The sequence below is a fragment of the Thermobia domestica genome, chromosome 6 (assembly GCF_964235325.1).
Source record: "Thermobia domestica chromosome 6, izTheDome1.hap1.1, whole genome shotgun sequence".
Lineage (NCBI taxonomy): Eukaryota > Metazoa > Arthropoda > Insecta > Zygentoma > Lepismatidae > Thermobia > Thermobia domestica.
The window spans coordinates 126,598,772-126,610,870 of record NC_137459.1 but is presented as its reverse complement, the minus strand read 5'-3'; the positions used below and the strand labels follow the sequence as shown (position 1 = coordinate 126,610,870).

General features: G+C 36.0%; 1 protein-coding gene across 1 annotated transcript in view; it reads right to left on the bottom strand.

The window, feature by feature from the left end:
* Positions 1–12,099, bottom strand: part of LOC145688189 (5'-AMP-activated protein kinase catalytic subunit alpha-2-like) — a 147,889-nt gene that overhangs the window by 101,499 nt on the left and 34,291 nt on the right. Inside the window, exon 3 of the mRNA XM_081762060.1 lies at positions 8,813–8,906. Coding sequence (XP_081618186.1) covers positions 8,813–8,906 — 94 coding nt within the window. The remainder of the gene's footprint in view (positions 1–8,812; positions 8,907–12,099) is intronic.

Sequence of the window (12,099 nt, the reverse complement as noted above, 5' to 3'; positions counted from 1 at the left end):
GTATCAGGAGGGAGAGCGTTTATAGGGACCGGCCTGGGGTCTGGGCTGAAAGTTACCAAATTTTGGTCACGGGTACCTTGGTCCAGGCCCCAGGCCAATATGAAGCGTTTTTTTTTTTTTTTATTTCGAACTACGGAGTGTCAGGGGGGGTGTTTACTGGGACATGTAAAAGTGGTAGAAAATGACCGATACTACTGTCGAATTCATAGTTTTCGCGGTCGTTGAAATCAATGGTGAAACTCTGATCGCATTAACTTCCAAATTCATCCTATTCGGGCCGGGGGGGGGGGGGGGGAGGACACCGAGACATGTAAAAGTAATCCAAAATAACCGATATTAGTGTTAAATCCATAGTTTTCGCGGTCACTGAGATCAATGGTTACACTTCCATTAGCGATGATTTACAAATTCACCTACAATTGTATGCGGGCCGGGAGTCAGTGGGAGGGGGGATACCGAGACATGTATTAAGTAATCCAAAATGACCGATATTAGTGTCAAATCCATAGTTTTTGCTGTCGCCGAAATGAATGGTAATACTTTCATAGGCGTTTACTTCCAAATTCTGACCCCATGCGAAGAATGGGTATATTCAGCTAGTTCCCAAATAAATATGAATAACTTACCTGAAATTCCCATTTGAGTTTACATTTTCTTCCATTCCCTATTTAAAACGTGTCTATTGTGATGCTGTTTGTGCCTCTTATCCCATATTGCTGAAACATTACTCATTAGTTCTACTAATATGTTTTTCATAATCAAATTTAAATTGCAACAAAACCTCTTGAGCAGAGATACACACAAATGCAGACGAAATTCTGAACAAATGAAGATACCAACGAGAACACGAGCGACATCGATGTTTCAACTGAACATCGATGTAAAAACAAACTCGCTTGTTTATCATCGCGACCACTAATTCACTATCGCGGTCGACCTCCAGGTCGTAATGTAGCGTACATCTCTGGCTTGCAGTTACCCATTTGAATCCATGTGTTTGTGCCATTATCGAGGTAGCGACCGCGACTTAAACCTCGACTTCGATCGCAAGATATCTTCGGTATGTCTACCCTTACTCTATTGACGAACATCTGCACTACTGTAATCGTTTAAAAATTTAAAACACTAAAAGAATACAAATGGATAATCACTTAACCTAGCCAAAGTACTGAATAAATACAAACACGTGTTGACTTTTGAAGAAAAAAATAATATCATCGAAAAAAGTTTGAAAAGCTGATTTCAAGCAAATCCTACATGTCAACTAATAACTGGCTCCACTGTTGCAACAGCAAATCAACTGAAGGGTAAAGACATAAACATCAGATACAAGTAAAGCAGAAATATTGGAACCCAACTAAGTAATATGATATTAAACATGGTTAATTCGCAAAGAATTACAAAAGAACACAACTCAATCGTTTTTTAATGCTTACCATAATAATTGGGCCACCCTCTACATATATATATGAGCTCCCTCGTTGCTATATGGTTACCATATGCGCCTCTGGCGCGGAAGACAAGGATTCAATTTCCCGGCGGGAGTTGATGTGGCTCAGATCCCACATTAAACTGTAGATGCAAGTCTCATATAGCATGATTACTGAAAGGGCTTCTAAATTCATACTCAATTCAATCCAATATTATCAGATAAAACGCCAGTGCTTATAAATAACATACGATTGAAGATAAAAATGTGAAACAATACATGTGATAAGGAAATGTTAATGGGTTCATCAAATGGAATGTTGTGCTTGTCTCAAAGGGCCCACTACCATGTGGTACAGGGAGCACCCGAAAATTTTTAATAGCAAGGTATGTAAGATTTTACATTATTGGAGAGATCATGAAGAAACAAACAACTGTTGTAGGAAAACGTTTTTCGTGTGAAGCATCGTTTACGAAATGACAACCACTTAATTTTGAGTTCTTGCACATTCAGATGAAAAGTCAGTGCTCATAAATCACAAATGGTTCGAAATAAAAGGAACAAACAAAAAAGTGGGGTAGAGAAAAGTCAAAGGACGTATCAGTTAAAGCACTCTACTTAGCTCACACGAACACAAAGGTTTGCCCAAAAATTGTTAACAGCTAGGTATGTAACTGTGTACGTTATTGAAAGTTTCATAAGAAAGAAATTAGTTTAGTTTAAAAAAAATCATGCGGATCATTTACGAAATGGCCACCATTAAATTGTGAATATTGCAGTAAAATAAAACTAACTTTAAACTAACAGTGACACACACGAATATAATTTTCTTACAGAAACCGTTTGTTTTCCATGATGTATCCAATTCAATTACTTTACCATTTAAAATTTTCGGATGACCTTGGAGTCTCTTATTAAAGGACCCTGCGGGGCAAGCAGAATATTCTATTCGATGTACCTTATACGTTCGCCTATCACACTTTTCGTTTCATCCTTTTATCTACTTTGTTTCTGATGTATAAACACTGAACGTTTTATTTTAGTTTTAATTGTGCAAGAACTCACAATTAAATGGCAGTTATTTCGTAAACGGGGTCCCACACTGTTGGATTTACGTATTGTTTAGATATAAGCGTGATAGGAACGGATAGGGTCAACTTCCAGAATTGATCGTCAAACAGGACCATTTCGACTATAAAGTCATGCTCTGTGTGTGGTGGAACGAAGAGGGGGTGGTTCACTTTGAGTTCGTTCTTAATGATCGTACTTTCAATGACGACCTTTATTCTGAACAGTTGGAGTGAATATATATGCTGCACTACGACAAAAATATGCTGGATTTGTGAAGTGAAAACGTCCTGCTGCAACTGAATAGCGCAAAATCACACTCGGCTTCACAAACGAAACAAAAAATTCAGGAACTTGACAGTATTGAACTGATACCACATCCGGCATATAGTCTTGACCTTGTCTCTCCGGATTACTACCAGTTTCAGTTTATTTTGCACTTCCTGAAATCACGATGCTTCACCAACCAGCAGCAGGAGGAAACAGCGGTGACTGATTTCTTTGCCTCTAAGGACAAAACGTGAAATCGAGGAACTGGTAGGAAAGTGGCTGCAGATAGTCCAACACGAGAGGCTATATTTTGAATGTTAACTTGCTTACCTTGTACTGTAATAAATACAGGTAAGTTATGTACCAGAATATTCCAACATTTATGACTCAACTTTGTACACATACTTATCAATTAAATTGAAGTACCTGCAGTTGGCAACACGTCAGAGGTCTAGATTGGCCACGGTCAGACTACCACCGCAGCACCGATCCATTGGTAGTGGTATTGGGACAAACTCAGTTAACACGTAAGAAGCAGCAGAACGAAAGTGTGCGGTGAACTAAGCAGACGGTGATTGTGTAAAATGGACGACCTCTGATTTCCAACGAGGGCAAATTATTGACGTTCGATTATGTGGTGCAAGCGTGACAGAAGTGGGGAGTGTGTTTAGTGTGTCGTCAGGGACAGTGTCCATGGTGACAAGGACATATACAACTCACGGTAATCAGTGGTAGAGCGTTCACCTCCGGTGCTTGGGGTCCCTGGTTCGATCCCAGCTCGCGCCGTGTGGACTTTGTGGTGGACAAACACAGTGCTCGTGGGTTTTCTCGGGGTTCTCCCGTTTTCTCCCACTTTCTTCATTCCACCATTTCACTAATTTCTCATTATCACCGTCTCCTTTAGCCTAACCGGCATACCCGTGGGACGTAAAACTTAAAGATTTCATTTCATATTCAACTCACGGTAAAAACACATCGGCGAAGAGGAACAGTGGTCAGAAAAAAAAGTCCTCAGTGACAGGTTTCGACAAGTATTAAAGCGGATTTCACTCAAAACTGTCGTGAGACTACGGTTTAAATGACGGACGAACATAATCAACACTTCTCAAAACTCGCGTGGACAATCACAGTCCGCAGTTACATGACATTGTACACATTGAGTCAGGTTGCACGGGCGAAACCGCTGATGACTGGAGACGTATGATATTGTCGGATGAGTCATCGTTCACCTTATTTCAAACCACGGACCATGTTTGTGTGTGGCGGACGTTCAAAGAAGTCACTGATCCACAATGTCTCCGCTCAATTGTAAACATGATGGCAGCTTTATGATGCCGTGGAGCGCTATATCCTAGTTTCCAGCGGGTCTTGTGCTCACGCTTATCGGTCACGTGATTATGACGATATTTTTGGGAGACCATGTGCATCCCATAGTCTTGTGTTGTTTCCGAGCAATAACGTCACATTCCAGGATGATAATGCACCTATTTACACAGCTATTGAAGCATGGGGTTTGAAAAACATCAGAATAAAGTTGAACATCTTCCCTAGCCCTCCCAACCCACAAACCTAAAAGTAATTGAAGATCTATTTGATTCGTTGTCTCCAAAATAGACAGAGGCGGATTAACAGTTACACGCTCTCTCCCAGAACTGGTGATGCACTACACCTGGAACGATGTACTATTCCACTTGCTAGCATTCATGACATTTGCGACTAGATTCCACGTCGCATCAAAGCTGTTCTGAAGGGGTCCAACGCCATATAAACCTGGTAATTTGTATGTTTTTCAATGTTCGCATTAAACTGACAAATATCTGCATATTAGTGAAATTTCTATTAAGCGACCACCGCTGGTTAAATTAAGAACCAGTAGGCCGTTCGCTTCAATACAGTGTCACTACTAAGGATACAACTCATGCAGAGTACAGTGATCTGAATATGGGCAGGCTATCCTTTTTCGGTCAAAAGGTTTGAATTAAAACTTAGACACCTTTTATTTAATTACAACTTTTGGTGGCCTATGTTATTGTCCTTCATTGTTTTTTCTTTAAAAATCACAAGGCAAGTATATATCGTACGCAATCAACGTAACTCATCCGACCTTGACCAAACTTGGCATGGAAATACACTCCGATGAGGTCACAGTATGCCCACGAAATTTCACTAACAGCGATCAATAAAATCAACCTGATCTTGAGCAAACTTGGTGTGGTGGTAGATGTTGACGAGATTAGTACGAACCCAAGCTTAATATAAAATTATAGTGTACAGATCTTTTGTTTCCGAGTTATTTGTTTATTTATCATCAAATTTGGGTTTGTACTCACTAAAATGAAGAAATTTTAGTAAAACTGACTATTTCATTAGGGGTTGTTTCTATATTGTCAAACTAAAACACAACACACTGACAAGGAGAAGGCACACTTTGGTAAGTGAACTTCGGGGCCATTTTTTGCGAGGTGGTAGTGCACTTTTAAAGTTAATATTACAAACTGGGAGAGTGCAATGGGCAAGAATGACGGAGAAAAACAGTCTTAAAGTTTTCTACTCGACGCATATATCGTACGACGCGCAAACTTATCAAGTGACGGCGTAGCAGAGTGAGAAGAATCAGCGACTCAAGTGCAAAGGGTCACGGGTTCGATTCTCGTTCGAGTCAAACATTTTCTTGTTTTTTCCTTCAACCAATAAAGTAGGTATTTGTAACTATAAGTAAAATATGAATTCACCATATGTTTATAATGAATAAAACAATAGAAATTTTCAATCACTTGTAAATTCTTTTGATGTTCCATGTTAACTAGGAACAAAATTTAATCTCTTCCGTAAACATTATTGTTACTGTAGTCGTTGTGTAAAAAATGTTCTTAAAGCTTCGTGTCTACATCTGTTGACAGTGTGAGAATTACAAGGGGAATGAGGGGGAAATCTGCTTTGGTTATAGCAACATCCAGTATTAGCAAAGGGGATGTCCCCCTTCAACTCCTACACTGTCAACAGATGTAGACACGAAGCGTCAAGAACATTTATTACACAACGACTGTCGTCACGGGCGCCGATCATAGGAGGCCCCATGTATATTTATGAATATGTATTTTCATATGTATTGTTGTATGTATTTTTTATGAATGCCCCCCCAAAAAAATTTACAGAGTAATCGGCGCCGTTGACTGTCGTAACCACAGTACAACTCGTGATATCAGTATATTTACGGAATAGATTAAATTTTCTTGCTAGTTTACATAGAACACTGAAAGATTTTACAAGTGCTTTTAAAATTTCTATTGTTTTATTCATTATAAACATATGATGAATTAATATTTTATTTATAGTTACAAATGGTTACTTTATTAGTTGAAGCAAAAAACAAAACAAGGATTGACTCGAACGGGAATCGAACCCGGGACCCTTTGCATATGAGTTGCACACTTTACTCACTCTGCCACGCCGTCACTTGAGAAACTTGCGCGTCGAACAGTATATGTGAAAACTTCTGAAGACGGTTTTTCTCCCTTATTTTTGTCCATTGCGTTCTCCCAGTTTGTAATATTAACTCTTTAAATGTGCACTACCTCCTCGCAAAAAAATGGCACCGAAGTTCACTTACCAAAGTCTGCCTTCTCCTTGTGAGTAAGGCTATGTGGCAAAAATATACAAAAACACAAACAAACACACAGACTGTGTCTTCATTAGACTTCCACTCAGTCTCTGATGAAGACAGAGTTAGTGTGTTGAAATTGTTACGTGTTTGTGTTTTTGTATATTTTTACCACATAGTCTTGCTCAGTGTGTTGTTGTATTTAGTTTAAAACTGATTGATGATACTCATCCGATTTTGACCAAAATTATCACGGTGGTAGAGTTTGACGAGATTAATGCGCACATTAGTATTATGGTATGCAAATCTTTGGTTCTCGAGTTACTGGTTACCAAATTTGGAGTTTGGGCGTAATTAAATTTTCGCGAAGAAAAAAAAAGCGATAAATGGAACTCATCCGATCTTGACCAAATTCGGCATGGTGGTAGGCCCTTATAAGTTTATTACGCATATGCAATATTATGGTATGTAGATATGTGGTTCTGGACTTATTTGCCATCCAAGTTCGGGTTACGAATTATTTCAGTCCAGACCCCAAATTTCGGGTTTAGACTTAACAAACCTGTCGAGGGAAGTGCAGTGTGTATTTAAAATAAAGATTTGGTAAAAAAATCAATGAAGGATTATTTTTTCCACTATAGAAAACTTACTAGTTCACAACTTAAAATTAAGTTCACAGTTTACGAAGAAAGAATCAATTGTTAAGCTCTATTGTACATTTTTAAAAGCATGTGAAATAATTCCCTCCCATCACAGTTCGTAAAACGGCAACTTTATGCAATTGCTCTACAGTCACAGTGCTTCCGCCAATGACACTGAACAAATCTGAAAAATCTCTCTTCATTTTCCTTATTAGTTTTATCTGACTTCGTTTTATGAGGGCAAGGAAGAAAGTTGCACAGTACATTCTTCTCATAACTCGATTTACTGCAATTTTTAGAAAATACAGTTACAATTTAGAACAAGAGATATCTGAGTTCGGTTTATTTCAATTCAATTTACGAAGATAATTAAAATTCGAATGCATTTCAGTACTCTAATCGAATTTCAGAGCTTTGCTTTATTATTACGCAGCACTTTTCATTTTACTGTACGATACTTAAGATAAACAGTGTGCACACCACCTCCCGCCATGAACACGTCACACACCTGTATTCATTCTAACATTTTCTTAACGGATTGGTTTGTCCCGGAAACAAAGCAATTCTGCATAACAAGCTGGTGGAAAGAAGTCCTATCATGTGATATTTTGACTGTGGGATGAAGGTTGCTGTCAATATTTCATAGATGAAAAACAAGAAGTGCTCACTTAAAAAAGGGTACAAATGCTTTTTTTTTTCTTCACTGTCTGCGGGTCAGAATGAGAAGTGGTCGCTGAATACTGGCTCAAAGACATTAACCTTACGAAATTTCACATAGGGTTCAACGAAAAAATGGTCATTAATAGAAGGTGTTCGAGTGGTCGCTGAGAGAAGTATCAGTGTGTGTATATATACTTAACCAGTCTCACTGATCTTGATGACCATTTTGGCAAAGAATTCTCCCATGTACATAAGTTATAGCCATTAAGATGAATAGAAATGGTTAAGTGGAACAAGAAAGGATGACGACACTGCATTCACAGCAAAAAGGAAGACTGTATGCAAGAGGCACTGGTTAATCAGAATGATGAATTGAAGAAAACATGCAATATGACAATAAGATGATGAAAATATTCAACTGCACGCAACTCTACAGAAAAAAAAGGACCAATAACATTGATGAACATATCGATTGCAGTAACGAAAGATTCGTTAAAAACAACACGGAGTGTAGTTATGTAGAAATCAAAAGTTAGACTGAAAGAAAATTGGTGACATTTGAAGTTTTATGTTAAAGAAAAAAATAGCACAAACGAAAATTGATGCATTTTGATCAAGATAAAGTTTGCCATTCAGAATGGACTAACGTAGTACTCTTGAAAGAAAGAAAGAAAAAAAAAAAAAACTGAAGGAAGAACCGGACGTGGAATTAAGTATCTGAATGGTATCAGAAACAGTTTTAAAATAGCTAGTACAGAATACACAGAGAACTTAAACGGTCCATGCTGCCCACCGCCCTTTAGTTGAGGAGAGATATTGGATTATTGGTAGTTCCATCCAGCTCGCTACAGTGGTTGTGCACTACAACTGTATGCAATGGTGTTTGAAGAATACATGCATTACAATTGCATACTGTAATAAAGCCTTAACACATTATACCTATTTTGACACTGGTGCATCCAGTATCTTCCCAACTATATATACACTTCGAAATACACATTTAGAGATCTCAAAAATATACAAGCAGTAAATTCTTATAAGTGTAATATTATTATCTAACGTAGTAAATCGTACAAAGCTGTATAAGAGTCTGATAGTTTATTTCTACATTAAATTCACACACAAAAACTTTCATGAACTAACCTTGCCGTGTTTCACGATGTAATCAAACAGCTCTCCTCCAGAAACATATTCCATTATCATAAATATATCTGTAGGCGTGCTTATAACCTGATACCTGCAAAATAAAATGTAACAGTGTATATCTGGTTAAGTACAAGAAATTTCCAAATAACAATAAATTTCATTACCATTACCATTACCAGTACCAGTACCATTACCAAAAAGTTTGACATATGTATTAATATATTTTCGAAGTATACATAGGGCGAAATCTAACAACAGTCCGTAAACATGTCCGATTCGAACGAAATTCACACCACAGAATGCACATATGTATGTAAAGGGTAGTATAACCGTATTACCTATAGCAAACACGCTGCTAGTAGCTTAAATGTTACCGAACAGCCGTACGTATGTATTGTCTGTGAGAATCCGTCGTATGTGGATCAAAGGCTGTATGCAATCTCTAAATGACTATTATGCAATTAAGTGGTTTCGAACGCAGCTGTATTATAGAGCTGTGAGGGGCCGGGTGTGTTCATCCAGCAGATGTTCTGACAGTTGCTCTACCTTTCCAATTAACTGACGAATCACTATTCTTATAATATTATTTAAAGAATATATTCAAATAGTTTTTGGTTTATAAAATGAAGCTACAGTATTCCTGTTTTTCTTTAAAGCACGTTATCCCATTATTTGCTTCCAAACGGCATCCAGTCTTTCAGCGATAGAAGAAGAAAAATGGATATCTGGGTAAGGAATGTTAAAAAGCATTTCTTCTCCGGCTTTCTAAGAAGCCGTGACATCTGCATACACGTTATATTGTAAAGCTACACGATATCTAAAGATAATCTGAGCAATGTCTCTCATGGCACAGAAAATATTCGAAACCACATAGTAAATCAAAAAGAAAGGACGCCGGGATCATAAACAAAGCTAAAAGCCCACTAGAACATTCTCTTAAGAACAAATAAAATAAAAGGACAACGCAGAAACAACGATCAATTGCCAGTATTTTTTAAAATTTTAGAAAGGGAATTAGGAGAAAATGTTTTCGGAAAAAGAGGAGGGAATGTTAAAGACAGAAAAAAAGTCAGTTGAGTTCAAAGAGTAATACCCAGAAGTGAGGGTTGTATCAAAAACCATGCGTATTCACACTTTGGGGAGGAATTTCAGTTTTTTGAGCTTGTTGATAAACTGTACAAATTAAACGGTTAAAAACAATCTAATAGTGCCATGCAACGAGCTTACTCATTGCACTGATTCGATTTAATCAGTTACCTACGTTCTGAAAACAAATCACATTATTATTATTATTATTATTATTATTATTATTATTATTATTATTATTATTATTATATTATTATTATTATTATTATTATTATTATTATTATTATTATTTATATCGATACAGTTATCCTTCATTTTTTTTTTAGTTAGAACTCAAAACTATAATTTTTAAATTTATTTTTGTGATTACTTTTTTTATTCTTGCGATTCAATATTTCCTCATCAAATTATTATTAGACTCAGGAAGTTATGTTTTCGATAAAAAGGTTCATTCCAATTTTGTTTTATAGAAATTATTTTTGTTTGTTTGTTCAAATATACAAAATGCTGAAAATTGGTTATAGTATAAAACTACTAGTATACTGCACGATTAGATTGATGTTTCGGAAAACAATTACTGTACAAGTGTTAACTGAATAGAATAATCTTCATGTCGTTATATTTGTTTCTACGAAGTTTCTTTTTACTATTTAGATACGCACGGGCTCGCAATCATAAGTTAAAAGAAGAGTGTCATTTTACTGCTGGGTTATCTCATTCATTTTCTTGCATTTGTATCGACACAGTATATCTAAATTGAAAGAGATTAAATATAGTTCTTGCTCGAAGTATTTAAGCAGAGAAAAGTATAATTAGGACAAAACGAATTAGTCCGTAACTAGGTAAATCGTCAAGAAACATCTGCCTGCGCAAACGCCGCACAGATAGATCTTCATAATTATGAAGAAGATTATTCCACGAAGTTAAATAACGTGAAAATACAAGGTACCAGCATTTATAAGTAAATATAGGCCAAAGTAATTATTAATCTTTATATTATATATATATATATATATATATATTATAATAATTGTGTATATGCAACTTTCTCTCATATGTGGAACTATAGATGATTATGTTTGTTTGAGGTTTTATATTATCATTGCATATTGCTATTATCTTATACCAGTATATACGAGTAAAAAATTACTGATATAAAGTAGGCAGTTAAAGTTAAATCAATATCTCCTCGAAATAAAACTTCGCTACCCTTTCAACTTTGAATAATCTAAATAATAAAGTCATGACTTGCTAGCTTTCGAAATCATCTAATTTCCTCATTTGTCAATTGCCTATCTCACTAGCGTAGCTATTTCCTCACTTTCCTTCTCATATGATTGTTAAATAAAATACTGTCTTATAGATCAAATAATTTGCTTACCACTATAGGGCTATATGATAAAGATAGAATAAAGATACTATGTATATTTAACTTCTACCTGAATATCTGGAACCTTGATTTAAAAAAAAAAAATAAATAAAATAAAATAAAAATAGGAAATATAGTTTGTGATTTATGTGATCCTTTTTGTAGCTACTACGGAAATTACAGGAATTGTGAAATTATTTTTAAATTCAAATCATTGTTATTTAAAGTTGCAAACCAATATTTTCCTGTTGGAATAGCACGAGAAATAGGAATCCTTCAGATTCTCTAGTCAACGTTATTTAATGCTTTCTTTACTAAAATTCAATGTCATTTGTCTCAGAATTCACCTCAGCTTAAAATGATTATGTCGTTTCATTTTTTATTGTTGTTTAATTTAAATTCTACTGCAAGTTTGGATAATTAAAATTTTTTTACTGTTACCTAAACTTTGTGTTAACTTGTCATTATGAAAATGATTCAGATTTCCTATGCTAGGTCAATTAGGAAATTTTCTTGTAATATTGTTTCTTAATAAATGGGAACTTGAGCTGAGCCCGTACAGCTACTATTATTAATAGTTGTTTTTACTTTTACATTCATTTAAATTCTACTGCTCTGGTAATCAAACTACTTTATGGAACAATTTAATTTGCCTACCGGAGTGACGGTCAACACAGTTATCTCCCATCGAAGATACAATAGGTTTTATTTTAGCTATGTAGCATGTGAATATCTCTTGGAACATATACATATTTTTTGTGAATAAGTCCTAATAAACTACACGCCTATTTTCTTAGTGTCCTGAAGTACCGTGTGGGGAAAATATGGT